The sequence below is a fragment of the Heterodontus francisci genome, chromosome 38 (genome assembly GCF_036365525.1).
Source record: "Heterodontus francisci isolate sHetFra1 chromosome 38, sHetFra1.hap1, whole genome shotgun sequence".
Classification (NCBI taxonomy): Eukaryota; Metazoa; Chordata; class Chondrichthyes; order Heterodontiformes; family Heterodontidae; genus Heterodontus; species Heterodontus francisci.
The window spans coordinates 26,846,500-26,868,488 of NC_090408.1; the positions used below are offsets into that span (position 1 = coordinate 26,846,500).

Genomic DNA, 21,989 nt, shown 5'->3' on the forward strand with positions numbered 1-21,989 from the left:
GAGTGGGTAAGGTCTGGAATGCACTGCCTGAGAACGTGGTGGAGGCAGGTTCAATTGAATCATTCAAAAGGGAATTAGACTGTTATATGAAAAGGAAGAATGTGCAGAGTTACGGGGAGAAGGCAGGGGGAATGAAACGGAGTTAATTGGTCTCTGAGAGCCAGTGGGGACACGATGGGCCAAATGGCCCCCTTCTGCACTGCTACACTTCTGTGATACAAGTCAACTTCACCCAGTCAGCAGATCTCAAACCCACCTCCTGCTCTCTTGACTCCATTCCTACTAAATTGCTGACCATCAAACTTCCCAACCTGGCCCTTATACTAACTGACATCGTAAATGGCATTCTCTGTTCAGGTACAAAATCCCTTCCTTTCTAAACCGCTGACATTACCTCCTCCTGGGTGTCAGCCATGGCTCAGTCGATAGCACTCTCGCTTCTGAATCAAAAGGTTCTGGGGTTCAAGTCCCACTCCAGAGACGGAGCCAAAAAAAAAAAAAATCAATACTGACAGTCCACTGCATTACTGAGGGAGTGCTACACGGTCGGAGGTGGTGTCTTTCAGATGAGATGTTAAACCGACGGCCCCATCTGCCAGCTTGCATGGATGCAAAAGGTCCCATGGCATTATTTTGATGAAGAGCGGGGGAGTTATCCCCGGTATCCTACCCCTCAATCAGCATCGCAAAGAGATTATCTGGTCATTATCACATTGCTGTTTGTGGATGTTTGCTGCGTGCAAACTGGCTGCCACATTTCCTACAGTGACAACACTTCCAAAAAAAAAAAGTCTTCATTGGCTGTAAAGCACTAGAGATGTCTGGTGTCCTTGCAAACTTTCACCCAATCTCCAACAACCCTTTACTCTTCCAAGTCCTTGAAAATATCATTCCTTTACAGGTCTATGGCCATCTCTTCCACAACTCCATGCTTAAGTTTCTCCAATCAGGTTTCCATTCCTGTTACTGCACCAAAACAGCCCTAATCAATGTTACAAATTATATTCTCTGTAACTGACTGGTGTGCTAGCACACCTCGATCTCTCTGGAGCCTTTGGCATGGTCAACTACTACAACAACATCCTTTTCCAAAACCTCTCCTCCATTGTCTAGTTTAGTGGGATGCTCACATTAGCTTCCACTCTTATCTGGTCATACCCAGGGCATGCTCAGTCATGTCTTTTCTTCATGCCCCAACAACATTATCTTCAGAGTCCCACATGGATCAATGCTTGGCTCCCTCCTATTCCTCTTCTGCACATTGCCCGTCGGCAATGTTATCCACAGCTATATCATGCTTGTATGCTGGTAACACCCAGCTCTCTCTTTACTTCTTTTGTCCATCCATTGTGTCAGTGTTGTCAGGTTTCCTGCCTGATATCCAGTCTTGGAAAGGATGCAATTTCATCCAGTTTAACATTGGAAAGATTAAAGCCATTATGTTCGCTCCTGGTCACAAATCCATACTCCTACCATTAACTTCATCTCCTTCCCCAGCCAGTGCATCAGGCTGAACCACATTGGGATGCCAAAATTGCAAACATTCAACTCTAGCTGAGCTTCCAACTCCATATCCTTTCCATCACAAAGGTTACCTATTTCCACCTCCAGAACATCTTTTGCTTACACCTCAGCTTATGTGTTGCTGAAACTCCCTTCCTTGCCTTTGTCACCTCCAGACTCAACTGGACCAGCTCTTCAGGCTAGCTTCCTATCTCTGTAGGAATCAGCTCATCCACGTTCTATTGTCTGTATCCTAGCCTGCATCACATCCCATTCCTCTGCTCACTGACCTACACTGGCTCTCAATTTCAATTTCTCATCTTGGCATTTAAATCCCTTTATGTCTTTTTAGTTTTTTAGTTTAGAGATACAGCACTGAAACAAGCCCTTCGGTCCACCGAGTCTGTGCCGACCATCAACCACCCATTTGCTCCTTCCCATCTCTGCCCACCCTCTCCCAAAACACGCTTCCTCTTTCCTTTGTACATACACCCAAGCCACTTTATCCCACTATTGGTGACTATGCTTTCAGCTGCCGAGACCTCACGGTCTGAAATAATCAGCTTAAATCCATCTGCCTCACCACCTCCATTCTCCTTTAAGACCAGGTTTATGGTCAACCTAGCATCTCCATCTTTGACTCGGCATCAAATTATTTTTGATCATGCCTCTAATTTATCTAAGCAAGTTGCTGTTGTAAGAAAAATGTTGAAATTCTGCTCTTGCTTTTAAATGTGATTAAAATTGGCCTATTTAGGGAACAAATTAGATAAAACCAACAAAGGCTCAGGAAATGACTTTGGGCTGGTGCAGTGGTAAGTGTGCATGCAGTTAATAAAACTGGCCTGTCTGACTTTGAAAGAGCCAATTCAATTCTAACAATCGATGCCTTGCATTGATACAAGTTTTGAGTCTTGTAGTCTGCTCGACGGGCATTGTAGGCCAAGAGAATAAAAAACAGGAGGAAATTGCAGAAAAGGGACGAAACGGCCATGCGGAATACCGCAAAAAAAAAACAGGACACCACTTCTATCCTAATTTGAGTGAATAAAAAGTTACCCTTCACTAACTGGGGAATATTTAGGATGTCAACACGCAGTCCTGATTTTAATGTTGAGTTACCTGTGCATCCTTATTTTGAAGGCAATCCAATCCACTGATATTTCAATCAGCCTCAAAACTGTTGTTCGTGAGAAAAGGGAGTGAATTAGGATTTATACTGATTAATCCATATTTACCCAATTTGAAATGGAGAGAGTCCCATAGCTGAAATTTCTTATGTTACAGATGATACAGGACTCTACACTTGGGAAACTGGACAAGTGTGTCACCAAATTCACAGGATGGGGGTAATCTTAGGTCTGGCTGAGACAACGACAATTGCTTAAACCAGTTGGACAAAAATTGTATTAAGATGTAAGTAGCAAAGGAATCAGCTACACATGTACATTCATTAAGACTTGAACCATCCTCCATCCCCATAGCACTGCATTGTGTGGGTGAAGTGTGCATTACCCCCAATCTACCAGCTCCCATTGACCTCAACAGCAGGACTCACCCCCATAGTAATGTTGTACCTCTATTCATCTGAGACTTTGGGATCCTACAAGATATCCCCTAACACTTCAGGATACCAAGCGGGATTGCTGTACCATTGCCTTCAGAGTTTTGTAGGAGGATTTCAAACATCGTAAATCAATGGAGGTCAGGTGAATGATAAAGTACAACCATGTGCATCTGCTGTTTCCAGCTTAATGGCTTGTTCATTTGGACATTAGATATTAGGAAGGGTGAGATTTTAATGCTAGAAATGAACAATTTAGTACATTTTGGGATTTAGAGAGAGCATCAAATTTAGCCATTTCTAAAACCTAATTTTGAAGAATCAATCCAGCAGGAATCAGATGGAAACACCCTATAGGCTGATCTCTTCAGCAAGACTGCCAATAAGTACAGACGCACCCCATCACTCGACATTGCCAGGGATCAAAAGCCTTCTTAAGAGATCATGGCACTCATTAATAAAAGCGTTGCAATGGCTTTAGGCAGTCAGCATTGCATGACTCGGGAAAATGGTAATATTTATAGAACTATTATTTGTTCTTCTGGCTATTTAAAAACAGTGGTGGTATTCATGTGCAGATGAATCTCAGTTTAAAACGCTTCAAAACAGTTCAGTTCAGCTCTAATTCTTGTTTATGCATCAACAAGATATTTTCAAAATGTTTCTAAAGCACAGTGGCTCCGTGGTTAGCACCGCAGCCTCACAGCTCCAGCGAGCTGGGTTCAATTCTGGGTACTGCCTGTGTGGAGTTTGCAAGTTCTCCCTGTGACCGCGTGGGTTTTCGCTGGGTGCTCCGGTTTCCTCCCACAGCCAAAGACTTGCAGGTTGATAGGTAAATTGGCCATTGTAAATTGCCCCTAGTATAGGTAGGGGAATTGAGGGAAGGTGGGGATGGGGTAGGAATATGGGATTAATGTAGGGCTGGTATAAAATGGGTGGTTGATGGTCAGCACAGACTCGGTGGGCCAAAGGGCCTGTTTCAGTGCTGTATCTCTAAATAAATAAATTCTAATCAGTGCCATTGGTCTACAGTAACTGACTAAGTCAAATTTCACTTTCATTATATGGGATTTTTACTGACGTCTCGTGTATTACATTTGTGTAATCTATCCATTTTTCTATGGAAACCAAAAACTAATGGGCTTCATTTTAATATTTGAGTGCTTCTCAGCTCCAAGCTCTGTGTTCTACCAGGTGCCCCACATAAATTTCAGATTTATTGCCTGCTTACAAGTTTTGCTGTGCCCTGCCAAGGCAAGAGGCAAGGGACTTCATTGACGTCTACTAGATTGGATCATGGACCTATTTTCAGCTACTGTACTATTTTCTCCATTGGTCTGGCCCATTCTGAAGGTGACATCTGCAGTATGTTTCCATCATGCCTTCTGGTTTATAACCTATTTAGTGATTGCACAGGACCAAGAAGTTCCTGAAATGCAAAAGATTTTTTTTTTTTAAATATCAAATTTTTAAAATCAACCCCACTTCCTCTTGCCTGGTCAGTTGCCTCCCGACTGCATTTCACTTGGCTGTACTGGCACGTGTTCTTATTGGGTTGTAAATAGATTCCGGACCATAATTACTATACCATTAACATGGGTGATGCACCTCCACTTTGACCAGATATACATAATCACTCATGTATTTTTGGACGTGCAATACAAAATACTGATTGTGTGCAGATGTACTTAAGTGTTACGTAAATGCATACAATTCTCTGCACACAAAAGACAAAAATTTTCAAAATAAACAGGTGTCTGGTAATAGCTCATTTTTAATATGCTAATGAGAAAGAAACTACTGCATGTCAGCATGAAAGAACGGCTAAAGTGCTAAATATATATTCAGTATCATGAATGATGGATGAAGTGGCAGAAGTAGTGACTCACTGGAGCTAATCTACTTCCTATGAGCCTTTGTAGATTTTTCTGACAGGTTGGGCGCAATGCCAGAAATATCTGCGTGTACATACAGCTTCAGAATGAATCATACTTCCAAATGACAAGGGTAAGTCTTACTTTCTAAACCCACATTAAACGCAGACACTGGAAAAAGACCAGAATCTAACATCTGTTTACTGAACTATAGATTAAATATGTACTGAATGCTCAATGGCATCATTGAAAGGGCAACAATAGGATCATAATTACTAAATGAGCACAATGCAGATCAGTTAAATGTATTTCTAATAGAGTTCAAGATCTTGATCTATGCAGATTTAGGGGCAGAAGAACATTGGCCTACATTTTCTGCCATGGCGTGTCGGAAGTGCATCAGGGTGGGACTCCTGGTTTGAAAGCTATCTCCGCACTCCCATCACCCTGTCCTCTTCCAAGCTCCATTCACTCCTCGCATTGCAGCAAATTGACTTGAACATTCTCGCCCTCACTTTCAAATTTCTCCCTGGCTTCATCCCATCTTATCTTAGTTACTCCCTCTTGTTTTAAATATTTGCATACACCCTTTGCTCCTGGGATACTCCGTCACCTCTTGACCCCAGCCCATTTTGCTCTACTCTTGGCGGGTGTTTATTCAGCTACTTTTCACCTGTCTTCACATATCTTGGCTATGTAAATACATAAATAACATTGCATGTAGCATAAAGAAAACTGGCACCCGGAGGGAAAATAGTAGTTCAGTACTAGATGACTGCCTAACTCTATTGTCCAAAAGAATGACAGACAATAGGTGATGGAGGCAAAAAGGTCTAGTTTTCAATGGTCAATTAGGTTGAGAGACATTGCAACGGAGCACAGAATCCCAGATGTCAAAACTAAAGTCTGCACACGGAGTAAAAAACAAACGAGAGGATGAGGAGAATGATTGGTGGGGTGGGAGGAATCTCACATCGTATGGTAGTTTGGTAAATATAAATTTGCAAAAATTAATAGCCCCATGTATAGATGTCACATATGATTTTTACAGCAAAAAGAAATCACCTCACAATAAGTTCATGCTTTGATAGTGTATACAAAACAAATGTGCATTTGTCTTCAAAGCTTGGTGTTGCTCAGGAAAGGGACCAGGATTATTATTAACAGCAGGTCCTACCATTCTGGGACCATAAAAAATTCCAACAAGTGTAGACATAGATGAATGCTGGGAATTGTAGCCTACCACCTCGTCTTCTGCCAATAGCAAAGGTTCTGGGAAACGCATGTACTGAAGGCTCAGGCGTCTGAGGCCTCCAACAGAAAGCATTGCTCCATATACTCTAATATTTTTAGATTACAAACTAGTTTTTACGCTTAGACAGCATTCAAAATTTGCAGTTGAAGATATTTGGGGCAATTTTATTGGCTTGCATTTTTAAGCCATAGATTTTGCAGACTGCCATTTGTTTATTGCTTTCACAGATATTGTTTGCATGCATTGGAAGTTCATGTACATGTTTTGTGGGGTTTTTTTTTTTTACACTGCTGTGTTTTTTACTGTCTCACTTGTGATTGACTGAAATTTCGTAGTCATAACACTGAACCAAATGCAAGGATGCTTTAAAAATTTGCATGAGTTACACAGTGTGATGCCAGACTGTGTCACAGAAAGTGTGATGGACAAATGTGCAATAGATGTAGAACTTTTATAATCCACTCCTCTTAATTTAAAAGTTACTTATTTCAGATGAATAACATTTTCTAGCTCTAAATTCCTACTTTTCTTCATTATTTTATTTATTTAGAGATACAGCACTGAAACAGGCCCTTGGCCCACCGAGACTGTGCCGACCATCAACCACCCATTTTCTACTAATCCTACATTAATCCCACATTCCCGACCACATCCTCATCTTCCCTCAATTCTCCTACCACCTACCGACACTAGGGGCAATTTACAATGGCCAATTTACTTATCAACCTGCAAGTCTTTAGCTGTGGGAGGAAATCGGAGCACCCGGCAGAAACCCACGCTGTCACAGGGAGAACTTGCAAACTCCACACAGGCAGTACCCAGAATCAAACCCGGGTCGCTGGAGCTGTGAGGCTGCGGTGCTAACCACTGCACTGCCCTAATGTTATGTTCCTTAATGCATTGTTTATAGTTTAAATAACAACTTTGAATTATCTGAAGTAGACTGTATACTAATGCACTCCTAGGGCATTTGTCATGAAAACTCAGATGAAACACCGTTTTATAAAGACATTGTGTTACATTATATGATGCACAACATTACAGCAGATTTACATCCCTTTAAGGCTATTACGTTTGTTAAGAAATTGTTAAGAAAAATAAAGCCTCAGGTCAGAGTTTAATTGTTTGGTGAATAAAGTTTTTTAAAAAAGACTTGCATCTATATAGCACCTTTCACAACCTCAGGATGTCCCAAAGGGCTTTACAGGCAATGAAATGAAATTTGAAATGTAGTCACTGTTCTAATATAGGAGGCAGCAGCCAATTTGCACACAGCAAGCTCCCACAAACAGCAAAGTGATAATATCAGACAGACAATCGGTTTGTCATGTTGATTCAGGGATAAATATTGGCCAGGACACTGGGGAAGGACTTGCTTCCCCTGGCAGAGAGATCAATTACCAGGGGGCACAGATTTAAAGTGATTGGTAGAAGGATTCGAAGGGTCATGAGGAAAAACGTTTTCACCCAGAGGGTGGCTGGAATTCACTGCCAGGAACAGTGGTGGAGGCAGAAACCCTCAATTCTTTTAAAAGGTCCCTGGACATGCACCTTAAGTGCTGTAATCTGCAAGGCCATGGACCAGGTGCTGGAAGGTGGAATGAGATTGGGCGGCTAGTTTATTCGGTGGGCATGGACATGACGGACTGAATGGCCACCTTCTGTGCCGTAATTTTTCTATAGTACTAAATAACTCCCTTGCTGGTCTTCAAAATAGTGCCATGGGATCTTTTATACACACCAGAGAGCGCACAGTTCTCAGTTTAATGCTTCATCTGAAAGATGCCACTTCTGACAATGCAGCACTCTCTTAGTGCTGCACTGGAATGGCAGCCTAAATTATTGTGCTCAAGTCCTGAAGTGGGTCTTAAACCCATGGTCATCTGACTCAGAGGCGGAAGTGCCACAACTGACAAAGTGTGCACAGCAGGGGAAATCAGAGCTTAATTATCTTTTATGCTCCTAATCCATGAAAATATTTCTGGCCCTGCCTTTCCATCTGCTTTTGGTTTTTCAGTCAGATTACAGGCATTCTGACTGCCGTATTAGTTTTAAAAATTGTTGCAAGAAACTGGCAAGGGACTAATTAACTGCATGAAATGTGCCTAGAAATGTGATACAGAAGGGTGGCATAAAAAATGTGATGGTGCAGCCATACACATACCTTTCTTTAATATGTTGATATAGATGGTTCTAAATCTAAGTACAGGTCAACACCAGAATATGCTGGCCACAATTGTCGACTATACCTCGAGGCTGCATATATATTAATTGCCCATTTAATTAACAAAGCTTATTTATTCCACAATTGTGAGCTGTTCCGATAAATCAGATCAACTGTTCTATATCTTTGGTACTAACAATTAATAACTAATACACCAATACTAAGAAATGGAAGAAAAACACTCGGGTAAATACAGGAACTAAAAAACCTCTTTCATCTCATACTTAAATTACACACAGGCAATCTGCTGAGACTCGTCAGTAGTCACTGTTGTCAGGAAACATATGGACAAACAGCATGCAGCTTCTAAAGTCTAAAACAAATCAATATTGTGACTTAGAATATTCTATCAAGATATCTGTTTCAAGAGAGAAAATAAATGCAACGCACTTCCTGAACTGTACATTATATTCGTTTACTAAACGCTTTTCAGCTTGTTTTTTGCTGTGTAGAGTGAGTTTGCAAAGAACAGTTCAGAGTTCAGCATACTGCTCGACTGCAGACAACTGGTCGTTTTAAAATATTCATATAAAAATGAAGTAATTTTAGTTGCTAATCACAGGTTAAAGTAAAATACGCAGATGTTAGCAGGTAAACATTTGGATTTGCCAAGTGCAAAAGGTCAGGGATACTTTTTAAGTCTCTTTTCAATCACAATGAATCCAGTTTGAGCCATTAATTGTGCAGCCAATTGTTCTCACTGGGTAAAGTCTCAGTCATCCCTCCCTGAATTAAAAATAAGTATGAGTGTTAAACTTTAAAATGTTAGAGGAAAGAAAAAACGTACTTACTCTCACAGTGTAAAGTACGCCAGAGCCCAGAATATCACCCTGGGGTTGTAGCGACCTTTTGGCCGAATCAATGTTGCGGGCCCGTTCCTCGCTCACGGGTCGCCCCCCTCCGATCTGCATTGTGCTTGTGGTCACCTTGTCGAGGTCCTGTTTGGGGCGAGAGGATGCAGAGAGGCAGCTGGTTAGGTCAAGAGCTGAGGAAGGGGAGAGACTCTGAGCACTGCAAGTGTTGCACAGTTTCATCCTGGGTATTTCTTTTGCGCCCAGAGAGAAGCTTTTGAGACCAAGCAAGCTGGCCGGGTTAGACAGTTTCAGATTTGTCATTTTCGGGATGAAGGTGCACAGAGTGGTTGGAATGTCCTCCGCTTCAGATGAAAGTTCATCTGTTGGAGAGCCGGGCGTCAGCGTAGAGCAAGGAGACGGTGAGGTGGATGAATTCTTGACCCTTAGAGAAGCATTGAAGGTCGGTTCGTCTAAAGATGTTAACGAATCGTTTCTGAAACGACTGTACTTTGCCCTGTGAAGCATACCCGGCTGTCTGAAAAGTCCTTCTACATGTGATGTGTGGCCGGTGAAAGTACACCGAATACGTTCTCTCATAGCCTACTGCTAACAATCCAAGCCTTTCGAATTCAAAAAAGTGCCCATGTACTAAATTTGGCCCAAATCGAGACGGTTTCAGCAACGTGTCGATAATATCCAGGTTCTTATGCTAGTACAGTAAATTTAAAAAATGTTTTTTAAAAAAATAAAGATGCTGGTTTTATGCATCATCGGCCGTTCCCCATACCCCACAGAGATCAAACTGCAAATGATGCAAGTTAGTATCACGCTGCTTCAAATGGGAGAGCTCTCGGAGGAAACGATTGGTGTCTGTTTTCGAAGCTGCTGCAGCCGAATCAGCCTGTCGCCCAATCCCAAACCCGAGTGACTTCTCTCTCCATTATCCCTGGATCCAGCTGAGAGCCAGCGATGCAATCACCTTGAAAAGGCAAATGGGTTTAATGTTTGCATTTCAAAGGGCAAAGCGCCAGCGTAGTTAGATTTCCTCCCCCCCCCCCCGAATGGTTTCAGTTGTCACGGTGAACGCGCGTTCTGCACCTCGCCCCCACTCTTTGCTGCTCAAGGTCTGTTCAACAAATTCAACAACACCAACAGGGGAAGATTTCGTAAACCTGTCTTCCAAAGGCTTATCTTCATCGGCGCTGCAAAGATTCCCCCTTGCCGAAAAAGCTGACAATTCTAGATGGGCGAATGGTTTAATGTTTTAGGCACCATTCCCCAACTGCACCATGTTCCTCCACACATTCCAGCCAGCTGCAGACAACAGTTACCCTCGGCTCTAAGTCACAAGCCGGACTCACAGTGGTCTGCTCTGTGGATGGAGAGGCGAAGGGGAGTTGTTGCAATTTTTATGAATGAACTTTTATGAATGAGTTCCCCCCTCCCCTCAGTACACATGCTAATAAATCTGTGAATGAAGTGTAGATTGCTGCAATTGATTGACAATCCCTGGGGTGGTTTCCTTTCATCCAATCAGCAAAAAGCTTTCTGACTCATACACCGCAAATACACTAAATGACCAGCACTTAATATTTACCCATCTGCATTTAAAAAAAACAACTCTAGCAGATAGATTTTAATTTTTTTTATCGAGAAATAGCAGAAAACAGGACATTTTGGGAAGCAAGACAGCTGGGCATTTGTATTATGAATACTAACAATGAAAATTAGTATTTAAAGTCTTGACAGATTTTCACAAGGTGTTGAGCCGACACATGGAACTACGGTATTAATCCCGTGGGAAGACATGATGTATCTTTCTCGGAGCTTGGAGTTCCTTTCATTGACTGTTGGTTCAATCTCCGGTCTACTGCAACTTCCTGAGCCTTTCAAATTTACACTGAAGACATAATGAAAACTGCACGGTGGCCAAGTACACAGGAAGCCAGGATTTGAGTGGGCTGACAGGGGGGAAAAAAATCTGGATTTGTTCGTTTAACTTTCAAATTTAGTAAAATATTAATAATTAAACCATCAGAAGAATATTTCACTCTGACTCCCTGATGTGAATGACTACAACATGAGTGATTCTGCTGTACAATCTGCTATCACGTAATTAATTAGAGAATTAAAACGACCTCGGTGGAGTCTCCTGCAAGATGCTGAGCAGAGGTGGGAAAATCAGTGTGGTTCACTGGTGATAGGTTCTCATACAGGGCCCCAGCACTCCTCCATAAAAATGTGAGAAATAAATATTATCTTAATTAATGAACTGCTGATGAAATTGCCTCTTTAAAACTCATGCTTCACGAGAACCAATCTCATGAAAAATTAAGAGTCAATCAAAAACTGGGCTCAGGAAGTTGCAGTAGACTGGAGATTGACTCGAGTCGATGAAAAGTGCCTCCAATAATGATCCTTTAATTTTCTTCAAGCAATTAATGAGCCACATGAGTGCTTCTGTCAACCAGGGACTGGATTTTGTCACCCATATGATGTTGGTGTTACAGTTCCCCAGGCTATGTCAGCCATGAGACAGATTGGATGCAGAAATAAGCTGCTTCTGCTTTGTCCCAACATTGCACATTTAGCCTTTGACCTCAGAATTGTGCTGTCTCCTGTACCAGTGCAAATTTTTCTTTCCACACATGACTCAGGTACTTGTGGGCCTGTACTCAAGGATATTTATTGAGATTGTCCAAGCTCATTTTGGACCCTGTAGTTGACAAAAAGAAAATAATTTTGCCAGGTTGGACTGAATTCAAATCTAGGTCCCGCTGTTATCTCACTATCCATACATTCTCACCATTTACCATTTTTTTTAGAATTCTTTTAAGAATTTAAGGAGGAGAGGAGACAGACTACAGTCACCCTACATCCTAATACTAGCCTTACTAGCTGGCTTATTATGACATAGAAGAGGTTTGGTGCTAAAGCAGCATTTGTAATTCAATAAATACATTTTCATGCTTAATGTGCTTCCCATTATGTATTTTATACATTAGGTGCATAGATCGAGATGGTGAATTATTCTACAAGACACTGTGATTTAATGGTCCCTATGTTGCGGAAGCCAAGGGGTTAGGAGTGGAGTCTCATATGGGAGGACAGGTAGCAAGATGGAATCAGAAGATATTTTTGGACGGATGAAATTCTGGAATCTCCCTTGATTATATTTAAGAATCTGGAAGTTTTATGCAGAACTTCCTGGCCTCTCCCTGTTCTAACATTTCTTATTAGTTTGTAATATTTACCTTTGACTTAATGAAAAGATGCCTCAATGTACTAAAAATCTGTAACTCAATCTGTGGGTTAAAATTATGATTTATGATATGCTGTCACCACGTCTGTGTTACATAAAGAACAACAGATGCCTGAAAATGTGTTTCCATAATGTGACACAATCATGGGGTTCAGATGATGCCAGTGATTGTGAGTGTGAAACTGACGTGGTTCATTAAGTTCTCTGATCAGCTTCAGAAGACACTCAGACATCTGCAGTTTTATATAATGCGCGCACTCGCACTCGTCTTAAGATGTTTGAAAAGCCCAATTTAATTTTCCTGCATGAATCTACCTGCGAGTTTGTTGCTGTCCCTTTTTTTGCGGGCAGCACATAGATGATTGCAGTATTATTAGTGACATTCAGATGCAAGAAATGAAGGTGACTAAGGCTTAGATGAAAGCAATTACCTTCACATGAATAGCACTAATTAAAATGTTTCTTGCAGTGAACCTGGAATTTTGAAAATTGCAGCAAAATTGTTCATCTATGCTGTTGCATTTAGTTATATACTAATAGTCTATCTCTGGTCCAGCAGTCCCCAGTTTCATTCCCTTCACTTGGTTTTACATATTGTGCACGCACTGGTCTTGAAGTTGTCACGTTAAGTGATATGTGTTTATTTCTTCACATTTGTCTCTTGATTTTTAGCAGATTTTCAGAAATTGTGTTCTTTTTCTCACAGTATATATAAATGTCAACTGTTAATTAAGATTTTGAAACTGTTTTTAAAAATCTAATTATGCCAAAATACTGGATTCCTAGGGAAGAACTAAGTACACCAGAGTGAGCTTACAAAAGGCACAGGCTTATTTTGGACGACAACTGAGTCTTTTAACTGTGCTACTCCAGACCATCTGTTTAAACACTGAAACCAAGGAAGAATATCCAAGAAATAAAGACAGAAAGTGCTAGAATTACTCAGCAGGTCAGGCAGCATCTGTGGAGAGAGAAACAGAGCTAACGTTTTGGGTCTGTGACCTTTCATCAGAGTATCCAAGTGTGGATTTGGTTGGCATTCAAGTGTAAGCTTTCCCAAAATAGTTGGTCAATATTTGTTAATGAATTAAAATTTTAATTTTTTTCTTACTTTTCCTTTCTGTCTCTTTTATCTCTCTCCCTTAATCCAATTTTTCTTTTCCTCTCTATTTCTCTTTCTGTAACTAATTTGACTCTAACTCATCCTACTTCCTTCTCCATCGTTTGCTCTGTTTCTTTATCCTTAAATTTCATTGGTTAAGAGGGTATACTGTTGGTTCTCTTGTTGACCAAGGTCCCAGATGCCCATTGATTGCACTGCACTTTATCAACTTGGACTGCCAGCAATTAGAGCTGAAGGGTAAAGATAAAAGTCCAATTCATGGTGCTCACTGCAAGATGCCCCACTCCTGCAAATACTGGGCCTAAATTTATATTACAGGTGGACCACTAGATGGAGTATCTCAACACAGTGACAGTCCTATTTGTGGCTGGTGAACATGTGACTTCAAAGGGTCACCTTCCGCGGTGGAATGGGAATCATAGGGCTATATTTTACAATCTATGCTAAATTCACACAATCTAAAGTCACATAAACTTTCTTCCCTCTCACCACCCCATAATGTTATAGTGCAAAATATATCTGCAGCCCCCAAGTGTTCTCCATTTTATTGTTTTATGCTCTACTTGTTCATGATCTTGCTGCAATGCATCTATTGGATTCATACCAGAGACATCTGTTGCAATTAATTGCATTGTATGTATGACTCAATACCCAATTTTGAAAGCACAGCAAGGTCTTTTCAAATACTGAACATTAAATCATATTTCTGAGGCTCTCGTGGTGGGACCAAAAGAAAAATATAGATGGCCCTATACCTAACAAATGCACATGACTGTAGAGGCAAAGAACACATTACTTAGATCTAGTTAGGGACTTTGAAAATCTATTTTTATGACCAACTTTTGTTAAATGTTTTTTTTGTGGTGCAATTCAGCTTTTCTTTGTCACAACCCAAAACCAGAAAGAAAGTCAAGAGGAAACAATTAGAGTTAAATAAAAACCCAAGTAAAGTTCAGAGAACAATAGCAATATACTGTGGATTCTGGAAATCTGAGATAAAAGAAAATGCTGGAAACACTCAGCAGGCCTGACCTTTCATCAGTTCTGAAACGTTGGGCAGGAGGGCCTGCTCACTGGCCAGAATGTCGGGGGCAAGCCCGCCTCCACCAGGCCTGGGGAGCCACGCCAGGACTTTATGCTCCCCAGGCCCTTAATTGGCCTTGAGTGGGACCTCTGCCCCTCTGAGGCAGGAAATGCCGCCTCCAAGAGCTGCTGGCCAATCAGCAGGCCGGCAGCTCTCAGTCCCAGCAGCACCACTGGGAGCGGTGGTCATTGCTGGGACTGCAGCCAGCTTCAGCAGCAAGAGGGACGCGACCCCGGAAACAAGGTAAGTGTCTGGGGTAAATAAAAACAAGAAATGCTGGAACCACTCAGCAGGTCTGGCAGCATCTGTGGAAAGAGAAGCAGAGTTAACGTTTCGGGTCAGTGACCCTTCATCAGAACTGACAAATATTAGAAAAGTCACAGGTTATAAGCAAGTGAGGTGGGGGTGGGGCAAGAGATTGGGAGACCAAGCGCAGACTGGGTGACCGCTTTGCGGAACATCTCCGCTCAGTCCGCAAACAGGACCCTGAGCTTCCGGTTGCTTGCCATTTCAACACTCCCCCCTGCTCTCATGCTCACATCTCTGTCCTGGGATTGCTGCAGTGTTCCAGTGAGCATCAACGCAAGCTCGAGGAACAGCATCTCATCTATCGATTAGGCACACTACAGCCTGCCGGACTGAACATTGAGTTCAATAATTTCAGAGCATGACAGCCCCCCATTTTACTTTCATTTTTAGTTATTTTTTCTTCCTTTTATTTTTACATTCTTTTTTACATTTTTTACAATGTTATTTTTGCATTTTGTTCATTTCATCTTAGTTTGTTCAGTTTGCTTACCCACTTTTTTTTCAGGTTTGCACTTGCTGCTGTTCAATATTCAGTGTATTAACAGCTAATCTGTACTAATGCTTTGTCTTTCAACACACCATTAACATATTGTTTGCCTTTGCTCCGTGACCTTTTGGTCAGCTATGTGGCCTGGTCCAATCTAGACCTCCTTTGTTATCTCTTGCCCCACCCCCACCTCACTTGCTTATAACCTGTGACTTTTCTAATATTTGTCAGTTCCGAAGAAGGGTCACTGACCCGAAACGTTAACTCTGCTTCTCTTTCCACAGATGCTGCCAGACCTGCTGAGTGGTTCCAGCATTTCTTGTTTTATTTCAGATTTCCAGCATCCGCAGTATTTTGCTTTTATGTAAGTGTCTGGGGCCTCACCGGGGTCAATCAGCCAGGCCCCGGTGAGGCAAGAGGGGTCGGTTGGGAGGGGGGCAGGAATGTTGTGTATTAGGGGCGGTTGGGCTGTGGGGAGGCCTTTGTGGGGCACAAGATGTGCAATCAGGAGGGCCCCCCCCTTACCCAGCCTGCAAGGAGGCCGTCAGGTTTTACTTGGCAGCCTCCTGGAGGGCCTGAGCCGATCGCCCGCCACTGATAAAGCACCAGTGGCGGCGGGAGGAGGCCTTAAGGGCCTTGATTGGCCTGGGGCGTGAGGGCCTTTTCTCGCTGCCGCCGCCGCCCCTTGTAAAACTGCAGCGGGGACAGGAAGGCATCAGGAACCTCCCACTCAATTTTATGACCCCACCACCGCCCCAGCCACCAGCCTGCTCCTGCTGGGTGGGTCGTAAAATTCCGGCCATTCACTACTTCTTTTTCCACAGATGCTGCCAGATCTGCTGAGTATTTCCAGCATTTTCTGTTTTTATCTCAGATTTCCAGCATCCATAGTATTTCGCTTTTGTATTAGTGTTTAATTTACTGACACTTCTCTTCCAGGAATGTCCACCTTGAAGAAGTTATGCTCTTCTCTCTGACGGGATTGCCATATGTTCTCTTTCACCTTGTTCACCTTTATTGCTTTCTCTTTCCCTTCTCATGTTTGATCAGTTATCTATTAAAACTCACTTTCACAGCTACATATCCTTCCTCAGGAACTGTCTCCAGCTCCAGCTTATTCCATGTGGCTTCCAACTAAAATTCCACCCTTCAATGTTTTGGATCCACCCATGATTACTGATATCTCCTAGACATTGAGTGCTCCTCAAACGGCTGTTGTCACTGCATTCTGAGATCCACATTCAACGCCATGCGCCACCATATGCACACTTTCGACCTTTCTCTTCACAGCACCAACCTCACTATCTCAAAGCTGTCCTGGTCCACAGTTTCATTTCATCCTTTCAATGCTTTAACAAAAAAAACTTTTTTTAGGTGTGAAGAATCGCAAGCTTCAACAACTCATAGGTACCAATGCCCCTCGGGATCCTTCTCCCCCTTCACTTCCCTCTGACCCCATCCATTTTTCCAATCTCACCCCTTGCCGTGTATTCATGATACCCTCCAACCTTCCCCTCTCTGATCCTGAACCATCTATCCTTAGCAAAGGCATCAATTTCATCCCTTTATGCCCCCACCTCAATGAATTTCAAGCTCAGCATGATACCGAGCTCTTCTTCCATTGCCTTTGCCTGTGCACCCACTTCTTTGGCCAGGAGTCTGCTCCCCTCATAGCGGAACCTTTACCCATCTCCAGTATTCCCTCTGCACCTGGACTCCTCCTTCTGGCACCTGACCCTCTCTAGATCTTTTCATGGAGAGCTACTGGTGTGACATCAGCTGTCTCAATTTCTCTGCTTCTCTCACTCACTCTAACCTGTGTCCCTCTGAACTAGCAGCACTCCATTCTCTTAGGTTCAACCCTAACATTGTCATCAAATCTGCTGACAAGGACGGTGCTGTTGTTGTTTGGCATACTGACTTCTACCTCGTAGAGGTTGAACGCAAACTCTCTGACACCTCCTCCTACCTCCTTCTGGACCATGACTCCACCACCAAATGTCAAGCCATCATTTCCAGGATTGTCACTGTCCACATCTGCTCTAGGGATCTTTCCTCTAAGACCTCCAACCTCATATCCCTAACCCTGAGCAACCCACTTCTACCTCTTCCCAAGGACCACAAACAGGACTGCCCATTGTTTCAGCCTTTTGTTGTCCCACTGAACGTATCTCTTCCTATCTCGATTCAATTTTTCCTTCCCTTGCCCAGTCTCTACCCAGCTCTATCTGTGACTCTTCCAATGCTGTCCATCACTTTAACTGTTTCTAGTTTCCTGGTTCAAACTGTCTCCTCTTCACCATGGTTATCCAATCACTCTACACCCCTCCATCCCCCACCAGGATGATCTGAGGGCTCTCCACTTCTTCCTTGAACGGAGGTCCGGCCAGTCCCCATCCATCAACACCCTCCTCCACCTGGCTGGACTTGTTCTCACATTGAACAACTTCTCCTTTAACTCCACGCACTTCCTCCAAAAAAAAAGGCGTTTCTATGGATACCCACGTGCCTGCTATGCCTGCCTTTTTGTGGGATATGTGGAACATTCGTTGTTCTAGTCCTACTCAGGTCCCCTCCCTTATCTCTTTTTCCGATACATTGATGACTTGCCTTGAACTGGAAAATTTCATCAAATTTGCTTCCAATTTCTATCCTTCTCCTGTCTTCACATAGTCCATCTCCAACTCTTCTCTTCTCTTTCTTGATTCTCTGTTTCCATTTCTGGGGATAGGCTATCAATCAATATTCACTATAAGCTGACTGACTCGCACAGCTACCTTGACCACTTCCTCATACGCTGCTTCCTGTAAGGAGTCTACTCCATTCTCCTAATTTCTTCATCTATTTGGCATCTGTTCCAATGATGCAACCTTCCATACCAGTGCCTCCGGTATGTCTTTTTTTATCAACCAAGGATTCCCTCCCAATGTGGTTGACAGGGCCCACAACTGTGTCCATTCAATTTCATGCACATTTACTCTCACCCTTCCCCTACCCCCCACAAAAACATGATAGGATTCCACTTATCGTCACCTTTCACCCCACCAGGTTCCGTAGTCAAAGGATCATCCGCCACTTCTAGCCTGATGCCACCACGAAACACATCTTCCCCATCCTTCCCCTTTCAGTATTCTGAAGGGGCCATCCCCTCCACGATACCCTACATAACTCCTCAGTCACCTGCAACATCCCCTCCCCATTCCACAGCACTTTTCCATACAAGCACAGGAGATGCAACACCTACCCTTCTACCTCCTCTCTTCTCACCTTCCAAGACCCCAAACAATCCTTACAGGTGAAAGAGCGATTTACAAACACTTCTTTCAATTTAGTATACTGTACTGGCTGATCATGATGTGGTCCACTCTACACTGAGGAGACCACATGCAGATTAGGTTTGCAGAACACCTCCATTCAGTTGGCATGAATAACCCCAAGCTTCCAGCTGCCTGTCACTCTGACCTTTCTGTCCTCGGCTTCCAGCACACTTCCAATGAAGCTTAATGTAAGCTTGAGAAACAATACCTCATTTTTCGACTGGGCACTTTACAGCCTTCTGGACTCAACATTGAGTTCAACAATTTTAGGTTGTAACCTTTGTCCCTATTTTGTTTCTTTTTCTTTGCTGGTTTTGGATTTTCTCTCTTGTTTCTCTTTTTTTGTTGCTTTTGGATGGCAGCTGTTCATGACTCTGCCATTCACACCTCCCCAGATATATCTTTTGTTTTTTTACTTGTCTCATTTAAGCTCAGAGAAATCCAGTATTTTTTTTTATTTTGGACAATATTAAACCTCAAGGAAATAAGCAAGAGACTAACAAGACACAGTTAAATTAAAGGAATCATTAAACAGTTACCAAATATACACGAGGTGGAGAGATAAACCTAAACATTCATATTTATTCAGGATTTGGAGCAATATTTTAATTTTTCTTTCTGTTGTTACACAGTTTTTGAGCAAAAATCACCAAATATCTTCATTCAGGTTGGTTCCCTTCCAAAATTTCCAGATGAAAGTTGGATGCCGAGGTGTGCACACATCATAGTAGTGGTATTATTACAGACATGTGCAAAAGTCAGCACACAACACATTTGACACTGCCACTCGAAGCAGGGAGAATTCTGTTTTTTGAAGGTGAAAAGTGACCACAAATTAGTTCTTACTGACTCACCAACCCAGGTCGATCCAGCAATGTATCAGTGGAAATCGGTAAAATCAATTTTAAGGTCTCTAGATATAGTTTATCAAGTTGAGATTAAGTTTTATTTATTAAGTGACATAATCACTTCACTAGAATTCAGTTAAGCAAACCATTGAATTAATGTCTTTGTGAGGAGTTTAAGGAGGGGTTGGTGTGTCTGGCAAATTGGAGTTCTGCACTACCAGTGGCACTTGAATTAACCACAGTCCTCATTATTTATGGCAGCAACATCTGAAGCATCAGGCAGTCATCAAAGGGAAAATTGATCTCCCAGTGCTCTGGTTAATAGACAAGGTGACTTAATCTGCTTTCCTAGGCCTCCCCAATAGTAACTCAAAGATAATCTGAAACTACTCGGCATTCCAGAATTTTCTAACACTCACGAGCCCACTAACTGTTTATCCCATGGCCCCTTCTTAGATTACTACAGTTTAACTGAATCGGCCCTAAACAAATTATTGGAGAACAGGACACTGGTACGAGTCAAGGTGGGGGTCAAGCACACCACTTTGTTTAATTGGCTTCTGTATCTTTATTGTGATACAACGTTTCTCACCTCCTAGGCTGGAGTTTCATATACTGCACTCCCTGCAAAGTGAAACAGGCCAGATGGCCTCCTAGAGGGGAATTAACACTCCAGGGTTTCTGTACACTTGGTTGTTCTGCGAATCATTTGGTCATGCTTGCATTGATACACACTCAAAAGCACTAACATGAAGTATAACTGCACCATTGTCTTACTACAGTCACAACTGATCAAATTAGTTGTAAATTTTAAGCTCATGTACTTTAGAAAACCCAACCCAAATGGTTAGAGGGCCTTTATTCTTCTAATGACAATCAGAACAAAATCTCCCAACCCTTGGCCTCAGAGGTTGTAACATTAGAGATTTGTATCAGGTTAATATAAACAGTTTTAGAGCAAAATGTCTTCAGATGGATTACTGTTGACCACATTTGTATAGCATCTCAAAGATACAAATACAAGCATTGCTTTAGATCCCATTAAGTGTATCGACGACCTGGAAATTCCCACTGGGTTATGAGGGGAATAATTCAGTGGTTCAATAGCACAAATAACTAAATTTATGCATGCAAGGGGTAATTTCCCAATTCTGCAGGATGATAGTGAGCCTGGTCCGTGGGCAGCCCAAATCGGAAATTTGAGCAAGTGCCACACACGGTTTTGTGACCATTGAAATTGAATAGTCTGATAATCGTGCACAGTTTGAGCCCAAATTTCCAATGCATGCTCCAAGTTCCCGACGGAAAACACAAAATCAGAAAATGGCCCCTGTAGCGATTCCAAAACAAAAATTGCTCTCGGAACCGAGCCTATGTCATAGGCCACGATCTGGTGCCTCAGGTGAAATCAGACTACATGGGTTCGCAAGAATGTTGGCTTTTACAGTTTTACTGTCCAGATTTCAATGCTTACATTTTGGAACTCACGAAAGCTTATTTTCATCCTTACAATTTCCAATTATATAATTTGAATCTCTCGAGCACCAAAATATGTATTTTTTTAATGTAGAAATTAGCATTTTTGACATTGATGTTTTCAGAATGTGTAATTGATCAATTTCCATCTTTTCTGTGAATTAGGTTTTGAGCTGTATTTACGCTGCCATATTCTTAATATGCTTACAATTTTTACTCATTTGCTTAGTTCAATATTTTCAGGCAGTTTAAAATGCCACCTTGTGGTTATATATGGGAATGCCTTTTATTCATCGAGATCTCCCAGTCAGCATTATTTCAGCACATAATAATCCATCCTTGCCTGGTCTGGCCGACCTGTGACTCCAGACCCACAGCAAAGTGGTTGACTCCTAACTGCCCTCATAAATGGCCTAGCAAGTCAATCAATTGTCATGGGCAATTAGGGATGGGCAACAAATGCAGGCCTTGCCCATGATGCCCACAGTGGGCCGAAGGGCCTGTTTCAGTGCTGTATCTCTCTATGACTCTATCCCATGAAAGAATGAAATAAAATTAAAATAACACGGATTGGAAAGGGCTACACTTCCTTCTCCTCCTTAATGCTAGTAAAACAGACATGAGTAATGAGTGATGTAATTCTGGTAGAAACAACTAAACTAAACAAGGTGTCATCCGTGCCTCATGCCTCTGAGTCAGAGGTTTGTGAGATCAAGCTTATGCACTAAATCTAGATTGACCTCTCAATGCAATAATGAGGGAATACTGCATTGTTGGAGGTGCCATCTTGACTACCCTCTCAGGTGGACCTAAAAGATGCCAAAGCACTATTTCAAAGAAGAGCAGGGAAATTCTCCCTGGTGTCCTGG

At 42.3% G+C, this 21,989-nt stretch overlaps 1 protein-coding gene across 2 annotated transcripts in view; it reads right to left on the minus strand.

Moving 5' to 3' along the window:
- LOC137352458 (SHC-transforming protein 1-like) overlaps positions 1-21,989 on the minus strand; it is a 114,422-nt gene that overhangs the window by 74,564 nt on the left and 17,869 nt on the right. For both annotated transcript variants that reach the window (XM_068017927.1, XM_068017928.1), the window contains exon 2: positions 9,212-10,193. In XM_068017927.1, coding sequence (XP_067874028.1) covers positions 9,212-9,811 — 600 coding nt within the window. In that variant the 5' untranslated portion in view covers positions 9,812-10,193. The remainder of the gene's footprint in view (positions 1-9,211; positions 10,194-21,989) is intronic.